The following is a 23,863-nucleotide window of genomic DNA, read 5'->3' on the forward strand; positions in this document are numbered from 1 at the left end:
GGCGCTGTAGAGGCTGTGGGCAGCTTCGCAACCCAGCGCTCAACCGCTGTGCCACCGGGGAAGCCCATTATTGTTCATTTTTAAACGTTTGCTTCCCCCCGCCCACCCAGCCCTATGCCTCAGGGGTAGTCCCATAGAATTGTATTGATTATAGCACCATCAGAACTGGAGACATGAACAATCAGAGTTAGCACTACAGAGAAGGGGAAGGACTGAGGCACTGATGGAGAGCAGATCAGTGACAGGGCCTCAACAATGAAGGTGACAACCTGCCCTCGGGAGTGGAAGTGACTCAACCACCCCACTGGTGCTGAATTCCTGAAGAGCCTTTACTATTAAAAATTTTGGTAAGAAAAGTGAACTCTATAGTTTAAAACTCCCAATTCCCTCATTTCAAAAATGCAATTTTTGAAAACCAAGTTTTCTTAGGAAAGTAGTTATTTTATTATATTGCTGACTTAATACAAGGATTTTTTTGTTTAAGATTTACTTATTCATGCTTACAAGAACTGGGGTACAGGCCAGATGCGTGGGAGGATGAGAGGATTCACCAGAGACAGAGTGGGGAACAGAACAGGTAGACTGACGAAATACACCGCTGAGGGGAGCAGCAGGCAAGACAGGAGAGGTCTGCCCCGCCATGTGGGTATCTCCCTGGCTGGCCGGGAAGTGAACCCGCCCTGCAGAGGCTGCAGACAGCTTCACAGAGCTGCGCTGGCTTTGTTTTTCTTAAGGGCCATAAGGTTTACAGAACACCCTATTGCTAAATGTTCACACTTGCTCTCCCCACCATCATGCACACGGTGTGCCCTATGTTTAGCATCTCATCCCGCCTTAATTGTTACTGTTGTTATAAGTGATGAACCAATTTGATACATTATTTTTATTTTTTTTAAGATTTATTTTATTTATTTATTTATGCATACAAGAACTGGGGTATAGGCCAGAGTAAGGGGTGTGTGTGAGAGAGGATTCACCAGACAGAGAGATGGACTGAAATACACTGCTGAGGGGAGCAGCGGGCGAGACAGGAGAGGTGTGCTGCACCATGTGGGCAGCTCCCTGGCCGGGTGCAGTGACTGCTGATAACTTCATAGTGCTGATAACTTCATAGTGCTGAGACTTAACCCCTGCGCTACCAGGGAGGCCTGATACATTATTTTAAAACTAGTTTACATTAGCCTTCTGTCTTTGCATTGTACCTTCCGCAGATGTTGACAAATGTATCCACCATTGAATATCCTGTAGAAAGGCTTCATTGCCTAAAATTCCCGTGCTCTAACTTATTTCTATACACCACTCCCAGTTAACCTTCCTCAAAAGGAATTCTGATAGAGATTTGCTGAGCTTAAAGCCTTCAGTGGCTTGCCCCTGGTCCTCACAGGACAAGCTCCGAGGCCTAGCGGTCAGGGCTTTTCACCGTTCAGTCACAAGCTGGAAACCCCTGTATCTGCCCCATTTCCCTTTCAGGCGGTTGAACTTCTGCCAATGTACTTTCTGATATTCCCCACACATGCCTTTCTTCCCTACCTCCATGCTTGTTTCTGCAGTTCTTTCACACGAAACACTCCTGTCCGCTCCTCTCACCCTGACTCCATGCCTTTTGCTTTCGAACTGCCCAATTCATCAGAGCTCAGCTCAGGAGTTGTTCCCCGGCATCTCTGCTCCCCGATGGTAGTCTCTTTCCACTTCTCCGAGCCTCCCTGACAGTGTCCCTTTGTGTCCTCAATGGCACTTGTCACATTCCAGCTTATTAGTTGTACAGGTGGTATTTCCCCGCTTGAGCGTAAAGGGCAAGAGAATGTGCTCTGGGAGAATCGGCCTCAGTGTTCAGTGAACAGGATGTCAGATGGGGATGGGGATGTGTCTCCTTCCCGAGCTGTGTGAGCATTACATCTGTGGACTCATGCAGCCTGTCTGCAAGACTGCCAGGTGCGGGGGGTGCTCTGGAAAGTGTTAGCTGTTTGCAGTCAAGCATGGCTTAATAGCAGGTTATATATACTGAGAAATGGGTCTTCAGGCCATTTCATGGTGTGAATGTCAGTGTGATTATACAAACCGAGATGGGAAGGCTACTACACACGAGGCTATGTGGGTAGCCTGCTGGGCTCACCATCGCATGTAGTCTGTAGCTGACTGCAACTTCATTAAGGAACATGACCGTGATCGCTGGTCCCTGGCTGCCTGCAACTACTATGCTCTTCCTCCTGCTACCACCCCTCTCCTGGAGATTAGGCCTTAGGGTGCAGAGGCTATCACCTCGAGGAGTGCTCCACAACACAAGGTGTGGCGCTTATCGCAAAGGCTCCATAAACACCTGTTGGTTAAATACCTGGAACCCTGTGGTCCACACAATAAACAAGCCTCACGCAACCAGTCAGCAGGAACGGGGACACTCCTCCGAGCAAATGCCAAATGGACCAGCCCTGTGGTGTCCAGGACATAGGCATCTGGGTGACCCTGGTATTTCAGTTCAGTTTGTGTCACACAGTGTTGGGAGTGGGTGAGCTGAGGCGGGGGCCCAGGAAAGGGCAGGGAGGTGCCGGTGTCTTCAGAAATGGGGAGAATCAGTATGTGGCACTGGCTCTAGGGGAGACCCACGCTTGCTTCCAGTTTGTTTGGTGGAGGCAGCAACACTTGGCCAACAGGGTGGAATTAGAAAGAGCCAACTCCCAGAGGTGGAAACCCAGAAATGGAAGACATGATTCAGCTCAGTGACCTGAGGGGAAGGGACAGACTTCTTTGGGGGTTCCTGTGAAGAATTCCATTGTGCCCCATCTCTGCACCCATGACCATTTCTACTCCCTTTGATGCCAAAGGAAGGCCGTGCAGCTGTGGTGGGGTTCATGTCCCCTCTTCTTCTCCAGGGAACTGGCAAATGTACTGAATGAGATTCTAGGTCAGTCTGGAAACTGGCTGGTGTCAGTAGCATTAGCCCTGTGTCTCACCTCCAAAGTTCCAGATACCTGCAGGTGCTCCTGGCAATTGAAATGTGAGGCAGCACATGAGGAAGGAAAGGAGGAAAAAGAAACCCTCAGTGGGTAGGAGGAGGGGTAGGAGAGGGTAGGGTGGCTCAGAAACAGTACGGTTCTATGCAATGGAATTGACATGGAAAACTGCTATGCTGACTGCTGCACACTCAGCAGTCCAGAGGGAACAATAACCGCTGAGGCCTGCATTGGTAGGATGGATGGTGGCCTTGAGGACTGACTGGCCTGCTGCGGCAAGGGGAGGGGCAACACCTGGCAGCTTTGGTTGGAAGCCAGTTTGGCCCATTCATTGATTTTCATCATTCAGTTTTGGCTTAAGAGAGGGAGCTTGTCCCATTTCCTGCTTCTGGAAAAGGGGAGAGGAAGCTCTCTACCATTCTTTGAGCTCTTCCTCTCTCATTTCTCATGTCTATTGAAGCTGTATATTCTCCAGGTTGGATGTGGGAAGAGCTATGAGAAAGGACTCTAGGTAGGGGGCAGGGGGTGGATGGCAGTGTGTAGAACCAAGTCAGAGCCGGGTGTTGGTGGGACATGGTGGGGAAGGAGGAGGCACAGAGATCCGAGGAGAGGACAGGGCTGTTCATGGAGAAGGCTTAAGAGAAGAAGGAGATTGTGTGATTCATCATGATCAGCTGGGCCAGCTATCCTGCTAGAAGGGCATGAAAGTCCCTCAATCTATTTGTGGGAATGAATTTAGCCATCATCTCAGTGCTCAAGGCCCACTTCACCTCACCTCTCCTTTCCAAGCCCATATTGGCTTAATTTTTACTTTTCTGTGCTCTCTTATACCCCAGGAGTCTATCAATCACTGTACTTACCAGTTGCTTTACAATTACCTGTTATTTCCATCTCTTCATGAAGCTGCAGCCTGGAGATGCGGGCACAGGCTCCTTCATGCAGTAGCTCTGTGGCCTGGTTCAGTCCCTGGCAAGTGTTAATGCCTAGTATGTGTTGGGTAAATGAATGACTATTCATTGTGACATACAGATATCCTCAGTGTCACATGAACAGTGAAGTGATCTGAAGGGCCTGATGATTATCATCCAGGTGGAAGGGTGATAATGGGTCAAGAGTGGAGGACAGAAAAGCATTTCTCTAAAAAACATTAACTAGGGCCTCCCTGGTGGCGCAAGTGGTTAAGCACAGCACTATGAGACAATCCACAGCCTCTGCAGCACAAGTTCGATCTTCCAGCTGGCCAGGAAGAAACCCACATGGCGAGGTAGGCCTCTCCTGTCACACCCGCTGCTCCCCTCAGCAGTGTATTTCAGTCAGTCTGCCTGTTCTGTTCCCCGCTTTTTTTCTGGTGAATCCTCTCACCTCCTGCATCTCTGGCCTATACCCCAGTTCTTGTATGCATAAATGAAACAAATCTTTAAAAATATATAAAAAACATTAAATAGCTAAATGTAATTTCTCACCAGTCAAGACTTTCCTTCTATAGATATGCGCAAAGTGCATAGGAGACACAGAGGCAATTAAGTAGGAGACAAACATGCTCTCTATACCTGCGTAGATGATCTTGTTAGAAGTGGATTGGGAGCTGCATGGTTATGACAACTTACTCCATGAAACTATGTATACATGCTCTGGACTCTATCCCCATTGTTACCTTAAATGGTTCCCCACTATGGAGTTTTTCTTACAGCAAAATCAATGAAAACTTTGTCCAAATAACCATTTCTCCAGAATGGAATCTATTGGTATGCTAGGCAGGGTTTTCCAGAGAAGCAGAACTGGTAATACTTATGTAAGGTCAGGAAGACCACAGGGCAGGTTTTCTGATCCAGCAGACCGTGTAAAGGAGGAGTCTGAGTCCTCAGTGGTTTTTGCAGGCTTTATTGGGATTTACCCGGTACACAGCAGGCAAGGGTGCTGGGGGGCTGGGAGGCAAATCTTCACTCTATCTGGGCTCTCTGGCATCTCTCTGCTTCTTTTCTTCTTTCGGCTTCTGTTCGTTCTTGTCTTCTGCTGGTGTCCCCGTGACGCCGCCCTTAAAAGCCGTCTTAGCCCAGGTGAATCTCATCTACCTATGCCCACACCCTACTTCAGATGCCCGCCATCAGGCATGCATTCAGGACTGCAAGGATCCATCATCTATCCTGATGGCAGGAGAGCAGAAAAGCCTGACATTTTTCCTTACCCTACAACTTACTATGTGGAATTGCTTATGCAATTACGGAAAGCTAAAAGTTCTATTTTATGCCATCTATAAGATGAGTACCTATAAGAGTTGGTGGTGATTTAGTATGAGTCTGAAGGTCTGAAGACTAGAGGGCCTACTGGAGATGAAGTCACCTGTCCCCACTCAAGCAGTGAGGCAGGAAAAGAAGGGGCCAATTCTTCCTTATTCTGTCTTTTGTCATAGTCGGGCTCCCAAAGAATTGGATGATGTCCACCCACATTGGGCAGGGCAATCTACAGAGCCCACCAACTCAAATGCTAATTGCAACCTGGAACACCCTCCCAGACACACTAGAAATAATAGTCTGGGCACCCCTTGGGCTGCAAGTTACACATAAAAATAACCATTGCAATTGGGTAACTAAAAGAAAATTGAAGAGAGCAGAAAGATCTTTAACACATTCTATGAGGCCAACATTGCTGATTCCAAAATCAAAGTCAGCACACAAAAAATGATAGGTCAATATCGCTGACTATCATAGATGTAAAAATCCTCAACAAATTTCTAGCAAACAAATACAGCAACATATTGCACAATTCATCCACCATGGTCAAGCAGGCTTCATCCTAGAGGTGTAACACTGGTTCAGTGCACACAAATCAATTACGTCAGTCACCAGACCAACTAAGAGATAAAAACCGCAGGTTCATTTCAATATAATCCCTTTCTTTCATGTCCTCCTGAGATGTCAGATTTGGTCTATTTGAGAAAACTCTGGTTCAAAGGTTAAAATGGCTCTTGGATGCTCCCGGTCACCTGGCTTTGCTGGCTAAAGCAGTGGTGGCTGAATTGGAGAACCCCTCCCTCCACCCCCACCCCACTACCAAGGAATCTTAGTGATTGGGTGTGGGACTGGAAGTCCCTGTGATAAGTTTAATATTCAAAATACCTAAAGAAAGATCATATACAGCACTGACAGTTAAAACTGCTCAGTGAACTCTTGCCATCAAGTTCTGCCATTTCAGCGTGGCACCAAGAATCTCTCATGCTGATAGGAAGACCTGGACACCGTGGTGGGTGTTAAGAAAAAATAAATTTGGGTACAAATTCCCACTTCAGAGAATCAGGTTTTTCCAGAGATAAGTATCTTTAAACCTTGCTAACTCAGAGTGAAATCTGGTCCTTGTTTGTATCATTGGGTTAACCTGGTCTTTGTTACCTCCCAGTTGTTGAAAACCAAACCAGTGTGGATGCACTTTCCCTCCTGGGGACTGAATGGCAGAAAGAGGGGGTGGGTGGGTGTGGAAATGCTGGTAAACGTGAGATCAGGTAAAGCACCTGTGGGTGCTTCAAGATTCTGAAATCTGAGTCAGAAAACCTTTACGGCAATTATAAGCAGTTATAATGACTACCATTCCCAAACCCTATTCCTGAAAATAAAAGGCAATTTTATGATCACAAATAGGGCACTTTTTTTTTATTGACAACTCAATCTTTACACACATACAGTATTGCACAAATTATAAGTGGATTGACAATTATATTAATGATACAGAGTCAGGAGCATTTACATAAAGCTACCGGTTCAGGTCGTGGTGCATTTTGTGCCAGGTACTTAAGTAAATATGACAAAGGAACTCAGTTACTTCAATTCATGAGAATCAGCTTTCCAAAAAAGCCTATCTGCCATCTCACAAAATAGTTAAACCTAGGAAGAGCAGTAACTAAATGACAAAATGAATATGGTTAAAGACAAGTTGGTGATAAAAATGTTAGCTTAAAATATTAGGATTAAAAATTTTAGTGATTAGATTTAGGATCCTGAAGATGTACAAACATTGAGATTTTTAAGAAAAGACCCCCGTGTTCTGCTTTACAATTACTACTACATTCCAAAAGAATAATTCTGGGTTCTTCTCTAATTCTTCTTCCCTGCTAGTAGAAACTACTCTTTCATAGTTTTAAAGAAACAAGATAGTTATTCACATAAATGGGTTTTAAAAGTAAGATTCTCACTCAAAACAAAACTAAATATGATCTCCATCAAGTTACAAAGAAACTTTCTAAAAAGCTGACTGGATAAGGAAGTCAGATCACCTATTTACTGTCCCTGACTGCCTCAGAGCTCACGTCACCCACAAGGCAGGGGAAATAAGGTTGGTCTGAGCTCTGCCCCTACCCAAGCCTGCAGTGCGAGGGTGGACAAAAACCCTTCAGCTTTCCTGGGGTTTTGGTTCCCCAGGTATAAAATTGGGGGGGTGGGCTAGACGGCTTTAATAGACCTCCCAATGAAAAGCATCCAAGTCAGTTTAAGATCTCATCTCCGAGTGGACTCGTAGGATGGCAAAAGAAATGGATTAAGTAACAGGTAGGTGAAGTATTCACCTTCTGATCCCTTCACTCAGTATTATTATACACTATATTTCAAAGAAATTTTTGTCCTGTACTCTCCATCTAATGGTTGTATTCCTAAAGGCTAAGCAAATGAGGCACCTGACAATGAAATTTTAGATAAAAAACATGGTATGGCCTTTCTATGTCTGGGTAAAAAGACCATGTGCCACCTTGTTGCACCAGCAGTCTTCCAGACTCAGAATTCCATTAATTTGGTTGAGAGGTGCACATTCAAAGCCATTAAGTACATACCTATTAAGAACACACTTCCTAAAATTCGTCCAGGAAAGCAACTTTCACAAAACTGGCTCTAACAGGAAGAAAGTCAGAGAGTTAAGTGAAGGGTAGAATAAGAAAAATGACCCCCAAGAGCAATGGTGTCTCATTTTCTGTCCTTCAAAACAAGTACAAATACCACTTTTTCTGGAATCTAACACACTGGCTTCATTTTCAAAATGCATCACTTTATTTTCCACAAAAGGCAGCCATACATTATAAACTTTAAGCATGTGACAGCCACATGAATTCTTCATTAAGTCCCAGGGCGTCCATCTTCCTGGGGCTTACAGGTAGAGCAGTCAGGGAGTCAAATATTAAAGCTCTCTCCACAGCCACATGTTCCTTTGATGTTTGGGTTATTGAACACAAACTCACTGGATAATTTGTCTTCAACATAGTCCATTTCTGTTCCTAAAAGTGTTAGCTGTGCTTTCTTTTCGATGAATACTCTGACTCCTTGGGGAGAAGAAAACATGTCATGAGAGTCTGCAGGCCTATGGAACCTGCTGAGCCAAAGCACACATGAGCTTTAAATAGCAGCCATTAACAAAACAGACAGGAAGCTTCTGGATCTGCCTCATTATTTCCTTGAAGGCCTTTAGTGCTCAGTTTCCTGTCTGCCCCTTTCCCACACAATAACTATGTCAAAACCAATTATTTTAGGCTTGATGCTTGTATACCAGCAAATTTCAAGGCAATTCTATACAAAACTAGAATTTGCTTTTCACTGTACTTTACCCTTTTTCCCAATTTGCTACATGAAGAAAACGTGTGTATTTTCAGAGACTTTGTAAAGATAAAGTCAATGAAATTTATGAAAACCCTAAGGTGACATCCGGCACACATGACACACTGACAAACTTACAGACACACCAAGGGCTGGGATACAGTGGAACTGTTTAATAAGACCAACCAGTACAACACAGCAGTTCTGGTCCTTTCGAATTTATGGGCAGGAAAACTGATAATGTAAGTCCTTAGTATTAAGTAAGTAGAAGAAGGCATCTTTGCAAATACGATTAATTTAACAAAATTTTCTTTCATAATTATAAGGAACTAAGTCATTACTTAAATATAAAAAAGGGTGTATGTCATCTCATAGACTAATTAAACCCATGTAAATCAGTAACTAAATGACCTATCAGATCTCTTTTTTTTAAGAAAAAATGTGTTTCTGTATTGATTTAAAAAATAATGTATTAACAAGTGTTTTAATTGATCAGTAACTTCAGCTGAATGAAATGAAATCATGGCAGGAATCCATGAAAGCTAGCTGACAGCACACCTCTCGCGCACAAAGCCACCCCCATAAAATCTGTGCACAAGGAAGCTGCCTGAAGTTGTAGTTTTATCAGATTATCGGGTAGGGCAGAGTACAGGCAAAACAATTACTGAAATATTGAGATTTTCAATAAAAATTAGAAATAAAGATTCCTCAAAAACATGAGATGACATTACTTATTTGACATGGATGTGAAACTGCTGCTTCACCCAAAGTAGTTGGCTCACTTTAAAATTCTGTCATCTTAAAATCAGTCTGCAACAATGATAATCAACATAACTGACAACCAACAAGACAATGATGACCTCTTATAACTGAAACAAATAAACAAGTTTGTCTAATAAACTTTTAGTCACTAACAATATAATCTATGTAGTAACCTTCACTGAGCTCAACTTTTTACTAGGCCACTGAGTAGTTGTGGGTCCTTAGGCAATATTTAACTTCTTGCCCCAGTTTCTTCATCTGTACAATGGGGACAATAAGGTGCCAATCCTATTCTGTTGCTCTGTTTATCATTTGATGCATGAATGTCCATCAAACATGTCTACCTCACAGTAAGTGCTCTATTGCCATTCCCACTTTTATTATCACTAATGTCATTACTCCAGACAAAACTAAGTGTCTAGAAAGTTTGCTCAGAACTCACCATCTTGAACAACTTCTTCATCAGAATCTCCTTTTGTCTTTGTGTATTCCAGAGTGTAAGAAAGACCATTACACCCCCTGGTTCGTACACCAACTTTTACACCTACCTGAAAAAGGATGGCAAATATAACTTAATTTTAAAGTAGTACTCACTAAATAATTACGTTGATATTTTTCATTTCCTTATTAAGTGTTAGTGAAATGGGGAATGAGCATTTAAAAGATGTAATGTTGTACAAACATCATTATAACACTACTGAGGATTCAAAAAGAATAAAAAACAATTATATAAATAGAAAACAAGGGGCAGGGTGGGGGTAGATACCAATCCAAAAGCTATAGTCACTGCACTACCTGCATTTCCTTCCGGTTGTTTATCTGTATAGATAAAACAAACACTGTTCTTGTTATTACAGAGTATCACCTTCATTTTACCCATTAAAGATACTGATTTCCCATGTAATTATTATCAGTTGCAAATATTCCACCATGATATTACTTAACTATTACTATTAACCCTTTAGGCCCAGAATAACATTTTTATTTTTTTTAAGATTTATTTATTTATGCATACAAGAGCTGGGGTGTAGGTCAGAGGTGGCGGAGAGGTGAGAGGAGACAGAGTGGGGTGCAGAACAGGTGGCCTGAAATACACTGTTGAGGGGAGCAGTGGGCAAGACAGGAGAGGTCTGCGGGCCATGTGGGTCAGCTCCCTGGTTGGGGATCGAACTCGAGCTGCAGTAGCTGCAGATAGCTTTACAGTGCTGAGACTTAACCCCTTGTGCCACTGGAGAGGCCCCAGAATAACATTTCTAAGAAAACTGTTTTAATTCTAAGAAATGAACACTATTTTAAAAGGAAAAAGAAAAGGATCTGATGGTACAGTGACTACTTAAAAAATCAGACTTTGAAATGTTTTTGTTTCACTTCATGGTGTGAGATGTTCTCAGGAATTTTCCTTGATTAGGTTCATGGGTCAACTACCTGGCAATCATATAGTCTCTACACAGAGTCTTAACTCTCAAGCACAACTAGAGAAACATTCTCAAATACAAGGAAGTAAAGCAATACAGACATAAGTTTAAAAATGACCAAAGAGCACTTTTAAAACACCAATGTCTACCTTAATGCAACAATCTAACAATATCTATTGAATTTCTATTCTTATGTCCTATGTGCTTTTTCATTTAAGTATACAGTAAAATTACCATAAAAAGCATTTCACCAAGTAGATAGATTCTCTGAAAGCAACATGAAAAGGGAAGGAGCTTAGTAAGTTGGAACATTAAACTGTTTGGAAATTTTGACAAGCTGAAGTATTCAGAGCAGTCATTTCTACCTTAACCAGTAAGACAGAACTATGGTTTATTTACGTTCAGAGTGACAGAGAATGTGTGAGGGAAATTTCACATATTCAGCATGACAAATAATAACTTTCCTAAGTGTAATTCTGGAGCGCATATCAGATTGTTTGACTTAGTTTTTCTCTCAAACAGGAAAGCTCAAGCAAGCAGAAAGTCCAATTATTAGTACCGGAGAGAGGCACATAAAGAGTATATGGAAAACATAGTTCAGGTAACTGGAGTTTGGAAAAGGATTGACTGTGTCATAAATTACCCTGATGAATCATTAGCTCAAACTTTTTCATGTTAATATGAACAAACATCCCTCATATCTACAAAGTTAAAGTTTTCATTTGGTCAATTTATATACTAGTCATCGGTCTATCTAAACTGATATATTTAGCATTTAATAATTCTTTTTTTTTTTTTTTTAAGACGTAGGGGGCCAGAGTCACAGTGGGGTGGTGGTGAGAAGATTCACCAGAGACAGCAGAGAGCAGAACAGGCAGATGTACCGAAACACACTGCTAAGGGAGCAGTGGGTGAGAAAGGAGAGGTCTGCCGTAAAATGTGGGTTGCTCCGGGCCAGCCAGGAATCGAACTCGCACTGCAAAGGCCGCAGAAGGTTTCACAGCGCTGCGCTCAACCCCCTGCGCCACCAGGGAGGCCCCCATTTAACAATTCTTAGGAGGAATATTCTAGAATTTCCATTACACTGTAATATAGTTTGTACAATGGAACCTAAAAACCACTTTACAGTCTATTTACTAAATATTAATGTTCTGGGCCTCCCAGAGCTGCCTGCAGCCTCTGCAGCGCTGGTTCAATCCCTGGCTGCAGGTGAGGGTCCCACATGGTGCAACAGACCTCTCCTGCCACGCCCGCTGCTCCCCTCAGCAGTGTGTTTCGTCAATCTGCCTGTTCTGTTCCCCACTCTGGCTCTGGTGATTTCTCTCACTCTCCGGCGCTTCTGACTGTACCCAATACTTGTATAAACAAAAAAAATCTTTAAAAAAAAAAATTAATGTTCTGTTACTTGGAACTAATATACAGTATTCCATAGGTGATTAACAATGCATTAAGATTAAGATGATGCACACACCCCCTTACTCAACAATTCTACAGCATGCACTAAGGCATGTTTACAGACTTGGTCATCTAGAACCACTGGCCTGGCACACTACAGAAACTAAGTATTTGTTTAATGACATTTGTGGCAGCACTAAAAAAAAGCAATCCAAAGGATCTTTAATATGGAGGACTGTTTAAATAAGACAAATCTGTTCACTATAATACTCTATTATATGCAGGCACAAAAAAGAATGAGATGGCTCTTTATGTAATAATATGGAAAGAGCTTCAAGTTATGTTATTAGGGATAAAAAGCACAGCAGGTATGAAATGCTCTCATTTTGGCATCTCTGGTGGTGCAGGGGTTTCTCTCAGTGCTATCAAGCAATCAGCAGCCACTGGAGCATGAATTTCATCTCCGGCCAGGGAGCTACCCACATGGTGCAGCAGACCTCTCCTGTCTCGCCCAATGCTGCACTCAGCAGCATATTTTAGTAGATCTGCCTGTTCTGCTCCCTATTGTCTCTGGTGACTCCTCTCACCCACCCCCACACCTCTGGCCTGTACCCCTGGTTCTTGTATGCATAAATAAATAAATCTTTAAAAAAAGAAAAAAAGAAATGCTCTCATCTAAAGAGGAAAAGACACACACAGCGTACAATCATAGTATAGGCCAGTGGTTCCCTCAGGGCATTATTTTTGGTTGCTCTAACTCAGGAATAGAGTGCAGAAGCCAGGAATATCACTAAAGATTCTGCAATCTGCCCCTAACAAAATTGTCCAGCTCAAAATATCTACAGTGCTGAGGCTGAAAAACCCTTGTGTAGGCAGATAGAATGTACAAGAGTGGAGGGACACTAAGAGGTTGCCTCTTAAAAGAATCACAACAAAGAGCATGGGTGAGAAAATGACTTTTCGTTTTCATTATTATTTGAATTTTTAAAAACCATTGAGGGCATTTTATTTTTATGTATTAAATCCCCTAATCAATGAAAGCACACTTTTATATCAAGATAAATGTATTGTGATAAATTTAATTACTAATTATTTGTCTGGTTTTACTTACGTTTTCAGGCTTATCTTTAAGAAGTTGTTTTATCTTGTTTACTGCTGAAGGTGTCTAAAAAAAAAAAGTTAAGTTTTTAGTTCAGTCATATATTTTCTAGTGTTTAAGACTATTCCATTCTATCTTGAGCAAATTTTTATAACAAATTTATGTTCCATTCTTGACAGAATACCTGTGGAATTTATACACAAACATGAACTCAACCTCAAAGCACTCTATTTTTAAAACATCTTTTAGCAACATCCTTTTAAGTCTGGTTTCCCTCCAGGCAAGGGCAATGCCCTGTCATCATCTCTATGGCACCATCTACTCACATTACAAGTGTATTTTTCCAGGCAGCATCTATTTTGTGCTCCTATGTATGCCCAGCAACACAGACTGCCTTGACACAGAGAAGACAGTCAATAACCAATGAATGAATCAAGTACTTCATGGGGAAAGGCAACTTTCAGATATTTTTCCTATTGATTAATGTTAACTCTTTTTTTTTAACTTTATTTTTTTGCTTACCCCAAATCTATTTCAACCCCATCAAAATGCACACCTAGAGACAGAGTATGCTTCTCCTACTAGTCCCACCAAAAGCTCACAGATTTCATATGTGGCTTAAATTAGTATTTTAGGGTATATAGATGAAAGGAACTAAGATAGTCAACTACAGAAACAACAACAGGAAGGGATATTTCAGGAGAAATGCTGTTTATCAAGTTGTTCTCAAAATGAGAAAAAATATCACATGAGTCAGTTACTACCCCTACTTTTTTGGGAAGGAGGATGCTAGGGACAGAATCAATTCCAGAGCATTCCTGGTCCACTTCATGACTTGTCTCTATTCCACTCCTTGGCTTAAATGGGGATAAATAAGCTCTCTTTCTCAGAATTCTTGTGACCTTTAAATAAGTTTGTGAACAGTGTCACATACAAAGAGTGCGAGATGAAGCCACCTGAAAGTATGTATATCATAACGAAGAGCTGATGGTCTTCCTACTTGTTTCATTAGCTCCTCTAGATGGGAATGCCGTGCTGGTCCTCCAGTTTTTTGGTTTGACATTTTACTAGTTTGTGAAATCCCAGAGTGGGTATTATGACCTATGACTATAGTAGTAATTCTAGTCAGAACTTAAGCAGAACCAACGGATGGCACAGAGCATATTCTTCCTGCCTGACGGGGGTTCCACCGGATGAGTATGTTGAAGAAAAGTCTGGATCCAATTTAAAAAGCCCATGAGACCAATTTAGAAGGTTGAGACTAGCATTTTTAAAATTTTAAAAACACAAAATGGAAGAGAACAATGCATTGCACTTAATAAAGATGAATATTTAGAAAAACTTCTTACTTCAGTTACTAATATATGGTGAGTACATATGTACACATATATATTTCTTATGTGTGTCACTTTAAGAAAAAGGTAAAAAAAAAAACAATACTAGTACATGGCCCATAAAGATATTTTCCCTCAATTATGTGAGAACTGGAGCAGCACAAAGGGAGTAGTGTCGGGGTGGATAAAGAAGGAAATGCTTAAGTAAAATAAATGTGGCGTCCTTCTTTTTTGGTGACCACAGTTTGTCAATCTCATAACTACAGATTTATTTTTTATTTATAAAAAAAGTTTTCAGTTCTCATTTACCTTTGTAAATGATTGCCAATGAAAACCAGCTCCTATAATTTTCATGGTTATAGATACAATGTGAGAACTGAAGAAATTAATCTAATTACTGTCCAATAGCAAAAGAATTCCAGGAAGCCAGTAAAACAAAAAGACACAGCTATGGGAAAATAGTCATTGGAAGAAAAACCAGAAGCATCACCTTGCTTTAATGCCAGCAGATCTAAGGTGCTGTCAACAAACACCTGGTGCTTTTATCTCTAAGTGATCTAATTTGGTTTTAACAATTTATTTTCTTCTTTTCTCACCATTTGGTAGAAAACACTTGGATATAGTAAACGGAAGCAATTCATGGTCTACTTATGACACAGTGAAGATACTCAAGGGGAAACTTGTGTGCCAGCTGTTGTTATAGGAATCAAAAACATCTTAATTTTCCTGAGTTAAACAAAAATCTGATATACTCCATTGAAAGTAGAGTTACTAATGATGAATAAGCCAGCTGAGTACTTAAAGGAAAAGTCATGATTTTGGTAACTTTCTAAGTGGTGAATCTGATTTACAGAAGGAGTTAGAATAACTAAATTTGGTACTTTTACGAAGTACACATATCTATACAGTTTCAGGCAGGATCCTGCTTTTCTCTAAGTCTTTCTGTATACTCTGGCGACTTTGAACATAAGTATAATCAACCTGGGAAACAGTTTAAATAGATTCTTCAATTAAATAACATTCTGGAGGGCTAGCAGTCTTCCAATTTTAATACATTCTCCCAAACACCTAAGAAATTTATATGTAATTAATGACTAATTCACCTGAAATCTGGCCAATGAATCATTTCATAAAGATGAATCTTTAGGAAAACTTTCCTTCATTCATTATTCTTTTCTCACCGTTTGGTAGAAAATACTTGGATATAGTAAACAGAAGCAATTTATGAAAACTGGTCTACTTATTACACAGGGAAAGACACTCAAGGGGAAAGTAACCTGTGGTTTTAAATCTCTTATGTCTATCATAGGAACCATTCTCTAAGGTGAAAGAATATCTTTGTGTGAGATTTTGGCCCTTAAAAACAAGTTTTCCAGGGCCTCCCCGGTGGCACAGCGGGTTGAGCGCAGGGCTGTGAAGCTTTCCCCAGTCTCCACAGCGTAGGCTCCGCAGCATGGATTTGATTCCTGGACAGCCAGGGAGACTCCCACATGGTGTGGCAGGCCTCTCCTGTCGTGCCCACTGCTCCCCTCAGCAGTATATTTCAGTCGTCTGCCTGTTCTGCTCCCTGCTCTGTTGCTGGTGAATCCTCTCACCCTCCCGCACCTCTGGCCTGTACCCCAGCTCTTTTATAAAACACACACACACACACACACAAAAACAAAAAACAAAACAAAACACAAGGTTTCCAGTCTGCTTTTGTTGTTAAACTTATGGGAAAAGGTAGTGCAGATGAATGCATTTTATCACTACTTCAACACATTTACTTTATCCAATGCCATATCATTTCTATTCCTCATCCTCAATACTTTATTTCCTTAAATAATTCCCCAGGCAATTTTCATTTTTTGCTGGTTAAGGAAAAAACAACTTAAAGCTAACTCCATCATTATGTATACTAAGCAATGCAAATGACTATAGTCTATTTTAATTTCACCAGAAATCTGGCACTTTAATATTTAAAAGATGCCAGGTAGGTAACAACCAATGAACAAGTTACAGTATATTTGAACTCATTCTTTAATAACTGTGACTGTTGCCCTTGTCTTTTCATATTAGTGTGTATCTACATATACTATGATACATGTTATGCTTACACAATATACTATACACATTATTTATTACAGATACCATGTGTGCAATCATAATCTATACCACAGTACATGTGCTACGTATAGACATACACACACATATATGTAATCTCTCTATATACTGTTTTGCAGTCTGTATTTTAAAAGTTTAACATGTTTTTCATCTGATACACAATAACATAGTCACCATCTTAATGGCTTACAATTCTGGGATTTAGGTATTTTTTTTTAAAGACTTATTTATGCATACAAGAACCGGGGTACAGGTCAGAGGTGTGGGGGGGTGAGAGGATTTACCAGAGACAGAGTGAGGAGCAGAACAGGCAGACTGACTGAAATACACTACTGAGGGGAGCAGTGAGCAAAACAGGAGAGGTCTGCTGTGCCATGTGGGGTAGCTCCCTGGCTAGCCTGGGACTGAACTCATACTGCAGAGGCTGCGGATAGCTTCACAGTGCTGTGCTCAACCCCCTTGCACAACCAGGGAGGACCTGGATTTAGGTATTAAAGATGAATAATTTGCACAGGGTTAGTAAGTAAAGAATGAAGAGTTATGAACCGTAATTTAAAAAAAATCATTATTTAAAGTGACTATGTAATACATCACCAAAAAGATCTATACTTAACATATCTCTCATTCTTAGACATCCAAGCTACTTCCAACTGTTTGCTGTGTAATCTCTCTTCAGCTGCCCACATACACAAATCCAACTGCTATTCACTGTTCCAAAGACATTCTGCTGGTTGTCCTTCAATGAATGTAAAGCTCCAGTCAATGTACTGTTTCCCAGTCCTGCTCCATCAGGTGCCACTAAGAAATTCAGTTTTAAGTTACCATCTGTATATAATGCATTATCTTCTCTCGTTGGTATCAAGTATGATGCTGACTAGGTACCATCATTCTCTCACAACTTTGATGAGCTTTATACACAGCTGTGGGAACACACCCCAGTCCCAAATTACGGTCACACTAATTCTAATTTGTACAACAATGGAAATAAAGGCCTCTGTCAGCAGGGTAGTGTTAAGTCTTGGGGCTCTTCAGTCATATTTTACTCTGGCTCTTACAAGTTCAATTTCATTTATCAATTCCTGAGTATGTGGGAAAGCAAGGGTATCTTCCTACTGTGTTCTCTGCAGGTGTCCAAGGTATTGACACTTACTTTGATGCGGTGGGTTGGTGTCTTACAGTATTCAATCAAGGAACCATCTCTGGTTTTCATAAGAGAGTCATGGGCAGCCTGCCATCAGTCGTTTTGTCTTTCCTTCTAGCAAATCACCAATCTTTTCCTGAATCAACATCAGTTAATGCAGATAATTGATGGTGGTAACATGGAATCATGTTTTCATCAATTTCTTTTTTCCAGCCTCTTGCTGACCTACCTCCGGCTGACTGCCTAGGTACAGCACTTTTCAAACCTTGCAATGTCAAATACTTGATGTCCAAGTTTATATCTTGGGGCTTCCCTGGTGGCGCAAGGGGTTAAGACACAACCTATGAAGCTGTTTGCAGCCTCCACAGCACGAGTTGGATCCCAGGCTGGCCAGGGAGCAACTCACATGGCGCAGTAGACCTCTCCTGATTCACCCGCTGCTCCTCTCAGCAGTGTATTATAGTCAATCTGCCTATTCTGTTCCCCACTCTGTCTCTGGTGAATCCTTTCACCCCCCACACCTCTGGCCTACACCCCAGCTCTTGTATGCATAAAATAAATCTTTAAAAAAAATTATATCTTACCAGTTTTACTGAATTATCTACAGTTTTATCTGCTCCTATCTCTCTCTACTCACTAACCCTTTGATCACTGCTTTTACACTTAACAGTTAAAATGTCTGCAAAACACTTGAAAATTATTTTTTATTTCTTTTTAAAAGATTTATTTATGCATACAAGAACTGGGATACAGGCCAGAAGTGTGGGGCGGTGAGAGGATTCACCAGAGACAGAGTGAGGAACAGAAAAGGCAGACTGACTGAAATACACTACTGAGGGGAGCAGTGGGCGAGACAGGAGAGGTCTGCTGTGCCATGTGGGTAGCTCCCTGGCGTGCTGGGGATCAAACTTGTCCTGCAGAGGCTTGTAAACAGCTTCACAGTGCTGTACTTAAGCCCTTGCACCACCAGGGAGGTCCCAAAACACTTGAAAATTAACCACAAAAAGCAATACATGCCATAATGTCTGGAACACTATAAGAATTTAAGACTAAACATCTAAGATTAAAATGACTGCAAGCCTGCTACTTCAGGCCACTGGTGGAAAACAGTACTGACTTGCTTTTTCTCTGGCATAAGCTTGTAAGATCACAGGAAAACGAACTGCTGAACTTTAAGTACAAATAGGATGAGTTAAAACAACAGACTCCTGCAAGTTAATCAGAAGAGTTGATCATAGAAATTATGGAGTCCTTGTGAACTGAGAATCAACATAAGGCTGTGCTGGTAGCATAATTAGCCTGGTAAGTGTTTAAATGTAATGAAGCAGCAAGAGCAAGTATAGAGCTCCCAGATTTAAGAATGTGGGCTGTGTTATCACTCCTACTGAGCAGGGAAAAAAGGCATGTCCAATGATTTGGTCCGTGGATGGTAAGAACTGTGTTAACTCAATTTATTTGTTGTCCTTAAATGCCTGCTAAATGAGTATAAAAGGAGAGGAAAGGGATGACTCAAAAATTTTGAAGAATAGGTAACATGACAAATGATGGTGGAAAACAAAAGGCTCCTGACTTCCTGATTTCATTTCAGAGGCAGAATTTTTTGGAACTCCGAATTTTTACTAGCTTGAGGGGAGACACAATGTACGAGTTATGGCCTCCAGTTCTTGTGATTTCAAGACTACAGAGAATCCTAAGATCAGATGGTGTGTGTATCTTGCAGACATGACAACCAGGTTGGTGCTACAGAAATAAATAATATAGAACAGAACACAATATATAATCAAGACAACCTAAAACCATAATCCATTATAAAAATACATTCGCCCCCTTTATCATGAATTTCCTCAATTTTGCTACAACTAATTTACTAGCAATAGGGTTTCTTATCTGTGACCCTAGATGGAGGAAACGCATGATTCCATTTAAATAATCTATTTCCCCAGTCTCTAGGTGCTAAATCCTCTCAAAAAAGTTTCTCCTTGACCAAAAGTGAGATATGTGATAAGACTTGAACAGAGCAACTATCCAGTGGAATTCATCTCTTTCAAAAAGGCAAATAAAGCGACTGCTTTAAGAGATACGGGTTTCCTTTTGGGGTCAGTCAAATGTTTTGGAAGCAGGTTGAGACGACGACTGCACAGTATTGTTACTGCACTAAAAGCCACTGAATGTACTGAAAATCACTGTAAAATGGTTACTGGCGTGCGATATATCTTTCAGGCATAAAAACTCTGTCGAGGATGCAGCGTGCGAGGTAAACTCTTAAAAGCACTGTACCAGCCGACTGATCCAGGTGCCCTTGGCGTGGGCCCGACCTTTCGCCCAGAAAAGGCTGGGAAATCTTTCCCCTTCTTTGTCCTTTTAAAGAGCGACCAAGCCGAGGCCGCAGGAGACAGTGTTTGTTTGGAAACGCCAGCGCCGCCAGCGCCACCCGGAAGTGAGCAGCAGCGCGGCGGCCGCAGCCCCAGCCTGGGGGCGCGCGGGGTCCCGGCCGCGCTCACGGGCACGCACTCTCGGGCAGGCGGCGAGCTTCGCCCTCCCTAACCCCCTCAGGGGCAGGCCTCCCGGCGCTCGCCCGGATTCCCCAGCAGGGGCTACTTCACGCCGCCCGAGCACCGCAGGTGTGCGGGGAAGACCCTAGAGTAGCCCCGGCCGGCCAGGAGCCCAGCGCACTCCCCCTAAACCCCGACGCTCGGCAGCGCGCGGCCTGCTGGGAAATGTAGTCCCGGGGAGCTCGGCCTGCGGGGACGCGTAGTCCCAGGGCGCGAGGCACCCGCGGAGCGCCGCTTTGCCTTCCCGGCCGCGGCGGAGGTGTGGAAAGCCCGGGCCCACGCTTGGCCGCGCGGCGCTCGGCCTCCGTGACCTCCCGGCGCGGGGCGGAGGTGAATCAACGTCACAGGCCCGGCCGCGCGCCCTGACCACTCACCAGCGTGAGGGCAGCCCGGGTGGGCTGCAGCTTCCTCTTACTCACCGCCCGGACAGTGGCCCGGACGAGCGAAGCCGACATCCTCGCCGTCCCAGAGCCCCGGGGCCTCAGGCCGGAGCTCGGCCGCTTGAGCCTCTCTCCATGGACACGGCGAGCGCTTTGACGCCACAAGCTCCGGCGCACAGCGCCCAAGGCTCCGCCCCGCAGGGCCCGCCCCGCCCCCGCCATTGGGCGGGCCGCTTGAGTGACGGGCAGGAGGGTGGGGCGGGGCGGCCCCCGGCCACCCCCCGAGGCGCGGGCCTTGACGCGCGGCTGAGGAGGAGGATCGTTGCGGAATGACGGTAGCAAATGACCTTCGGCTGGTGGACTCTGGAGGCTCGAAGCTCCAGGCGCTGCCCACGGGGCGGGGTGCGGCGTCACGGTCCAAGAACACACCCGCTACCCGCGCGGGGCCGGGGCTGCCCCGGCCGAAGGGTTGCGAAGCCCGTTGGCGTCACACGTTACGCTGCCGTTGGGGCCCACCAGGCAGTTCTTACAGCGCAGTTACCGGCAGAGTCGTCTATAATAAAGTAACCCCCAGCCCTCAAGTTGCTTGTGAGCTTGAAGGACGGTGCTAATGTAATTTGTCTTTATAACCCAACCCTAGCGTGAAAGCAGCTCTGTGAATACATTTATAGTGCGTTACCCATTAATAAACTTGATTGAACATCTGTTGTCAAATTGTTAGGGGGAAAGGATGTCCTGAGCTAATTCCATGCAGGCTTTGTGGACCCCACCCCCACTCCAGACCAAAGCCATTAGGACATTGGGAAAGACAAATCCCTTCCCGTCACCACCAAAGGGAAGGTGGCTGGGACCTGAGGGTGGAGTTGGGCAGCCAGGTTGGATATAAAAACCAAACACGTGGGCCTTGGGGTCTCTAACTCTGTCGCTCGCCTCCTGGCTTCAGGGCTCCTGGCTTGTGGCCAGCTCTCAGAGCGCCATTTGGGATTCCAGGTCCGCGAATCGGGTAGGACGCATTTAAAACTTTGTCTCCCACTTTTCTCCCTGAGCTGTACATTTCCTCATTTGCCCTTCCCTTGTAAATAAACCTTTTATTAACCTTTCCTGTGTGTCTGCAGTAGAGTATTGATAAGCCCTTTTAAGCGCGCAGCTGAGGACCCACAGTCAGGCAACCGGTTTTTGATCGGGGCTGCCCTGTAACAAGATGTTGCTTTGAGTGCTCGGGAGCTTAACCCAGCCTTTTAGTTCAGCAAATATTCCTGAGGCCCAAGGTCTCTACTTGGGCATACAGAGGACGCCTGGGAATGGAGGGCCCAGTATGGACAGACCCTGGTAGAAGTTATCAGGGTTATCAGATGGTAAAACATCAAGGGTAGGCAACATTGCTCCTGGAAACAGAGGCAAGGAGAAAACAGGAAAAGGATTCTGTGACGTGGTGCTGGGTAGGAGTCTTGCCCAGTGTTTTGATGTGTAAAGAACTGATCAATGGAAGTGTTCCAGTCTAGTTTTGGTTGATAATTCATAATTCCCTTAAGTTCTGGCTCCCTACTACTGAGATGCAGTGGTAATGACAATGAGCATGGCTACCTGCACACGAAGAAACCATTAGACCCAGTGATGTGCTGGGTTTGCCTCCTGGCTTTATCTTGACTAGCTGGGACAGTTGAAATAAGGTATTTTGGTTCTCTTGCCCTTCATCCTACAGATATTGTGAGGTTTAAGAGGATGGCACATGGCAGCACTCAATACTTAATTGTTAATGGTATTTAAAGATGTCAGATACATCAACTACTTTGTATGATACAAAGGTGGATACACATCATTATACATTTGTCTAAATCAGTGGAATGCACCACACTGAGAATGAATCCTAATGTAAATAATGCACTTTGGGTGCTGTGTCCTGGTTACTGATATTTTAACAAATGCCCCACCAGGAGCACAGGTGGACAGAGCTTGGTACGCAGAGATAAGGGTATTTAAGAATTCTACTTCATACTTAACTTTGCTGTGAACCTAAAACTTTCTCAACAATAAAGCTTTTAAAATAAAAACAAAGAGATACCATTATTTTAACCAATTATTGAAGTGTTACGGTTTTGGAGCTCTCTATAGGTTTCAAAAACACCTTGAGCATATTATCTCGCAGGTTGAGCTGAACAGGGAAGGGCAGAAGCACTGGTACATCTATTTATTGAGAACCTTAAACTCAAGCCTTCTAGTGCAGTGCTTTAGATGATTAAAAATACCAACCCAGAAGTCCTAAATTTTCCTAGATTTTCTAATTCTGGATCCATGTATGTTTAACGGCTTTCTATTCTCATTTTAATATGCACTACATTTAAAACTGTTTTAAACTCTGTTATAAACTTGGTCCACTGTTTTGCATGTAAGTGTTAAGTCACATAATATACTTGCCAGTGGAGTGGGCATTCTTAATGCTATTTGTAACTGGCACAGGTCTCTTGACAGTTTTCATGACTCTATATGAATATGTGAGCACCTTTATCTCCGAGAAGCAGCTGTACTGTGGTTGTGAAGTAAGGAGGGTGGGGGAATGGTTGAAAGAATTTGCAAGTTGTAACCACTTTGAGGTTTCCACTAATAACAGGTTAAGAATCCACCATATGAAAACGTTGAACACTGAACTTCAGATTTAGTTTCAGGGTTCTAGACATTTAAAGAAGTGTCTTCCTTGTAAGCCCTCACTTGATCTGCAATAAAACTAAAGCTATCCTTGGTACTCTGCTGGAACACTAATAGAGACACACGCTAATTAAGTCTAGAATTCCACTCAGTGAAAAGCATATTACTTGACTGCTGCTGTCAAACATACTTTTAAAAAAAAGAATACCAACCACATCTTTAGTTTTATGGAAGTTTGTTTTCGACTTTTTTTTTTTTTTGCCTGCACCACTCTTAAACTCTATTGACCTGTCTATTCAGGATTTTTCCTCTCAGAAAAACTTTAATAGATCATGTCACATTTCAAGATGAAAAATAAATGGGAATTGTCTCAGAACATTTTAATAACATCTAAGTATGTATCTTGCTGATACTGCATACACTGAGCAAGAAATTTATAGCATTGGGGCTATAAAGATGAATTTCATATTTTTGTTTGTTCCTGAGAGAAAGAGGAACGGAGAACCCTTATAGTAGGGTATTTG

At 42.7% G+C, this 23,863-nt stretch overlaps 1 protein-coding gene and 1 pseudogene across 2 annotated transcripts in view; both read right to left on the minus strand.

The window, feature by feature from the left end:
* LOC311173742 (cyclin-dependent kinase 1-like) overlaps nt 1-3,965 on the minus strand; it is a 42,452-nt pseudogene extending 38,487 nt beyond the window's left edge. Inside the window, exon 1 of the transcript in view lies at nt 3,827-3,965. The product of the transcript in view is annotated as a cyclin-dependent kinase 1-like (transcript). The remainder of the gene's footprint in view (nt 1-3,826) is intronic.
* A 4,035-nt stretch (nt 3,966-8,000) lies between these two features.
* Nucleotides 8,001-21,065, minus strand: ISCA1 (iron-sulfur cluster assembly 1). Its single transcript, XM_084238305.1, has 4 exons — nt 20,691-21,065; nt 13,199-13,252; nt 9,720-9,825; nt 8,001-8,244 (listed from the first exon to the last, which is right to left on the minus strand). Exons 1-4 carry the CDS (start codon nt 20,916-20,918, stop codon nt 8,096-8,098), a joined length of 537 nt encoding a protein of 178 aa, XP_084094431.1. The 5' UTR covers nt 20,919-21,065; the 3' UTR covers nt 8,001-8,095.
* Between the last annotated feature and the right edge of the window lie 2,798 nt (nt 21,066-23,863).

Source organism: Talpa europaea (assembly GCF_964194135.1).
Source record: "Talpa europaea genome assembly, chromosome: 7".
Classification (NCBI taxonomy): domain Eukaryota; kingdom Metazoa; phylum Chordata; class Mammalia; order Eulipotyphla; family Talpidae; genus Talpa; species Talpa europaea.

What these genes read in the sequence shown, in the direction of transcription:
- ISCA1 (XM_084238305.1), bottom strand. Translation starts at nt 20,918, where the DNA reads ATGGCGGGGGCGGGGCGGGCCCTGCGGGGCGGAGCCTTGGGCGCTGTG. An exon ending in CCCGGGCTGCCCTCACGCTG is followed by an intron (nt 13,253 to 20,690) that starts GTGAGTGGTCAG and finishes TTTTTTTTTTAG; the next exon opens with ACACCTTCAGCAGTAAACAA. An exon ending in TGAAGAAGTTGTTCAAGATG is followed by an intron (nt 8,245 to 9,719) that starts GTGAGTTCTGAG and finishes CTTCTCCCCAAG; the next exon opens with GAGTCAGAGTATTCATCGAA.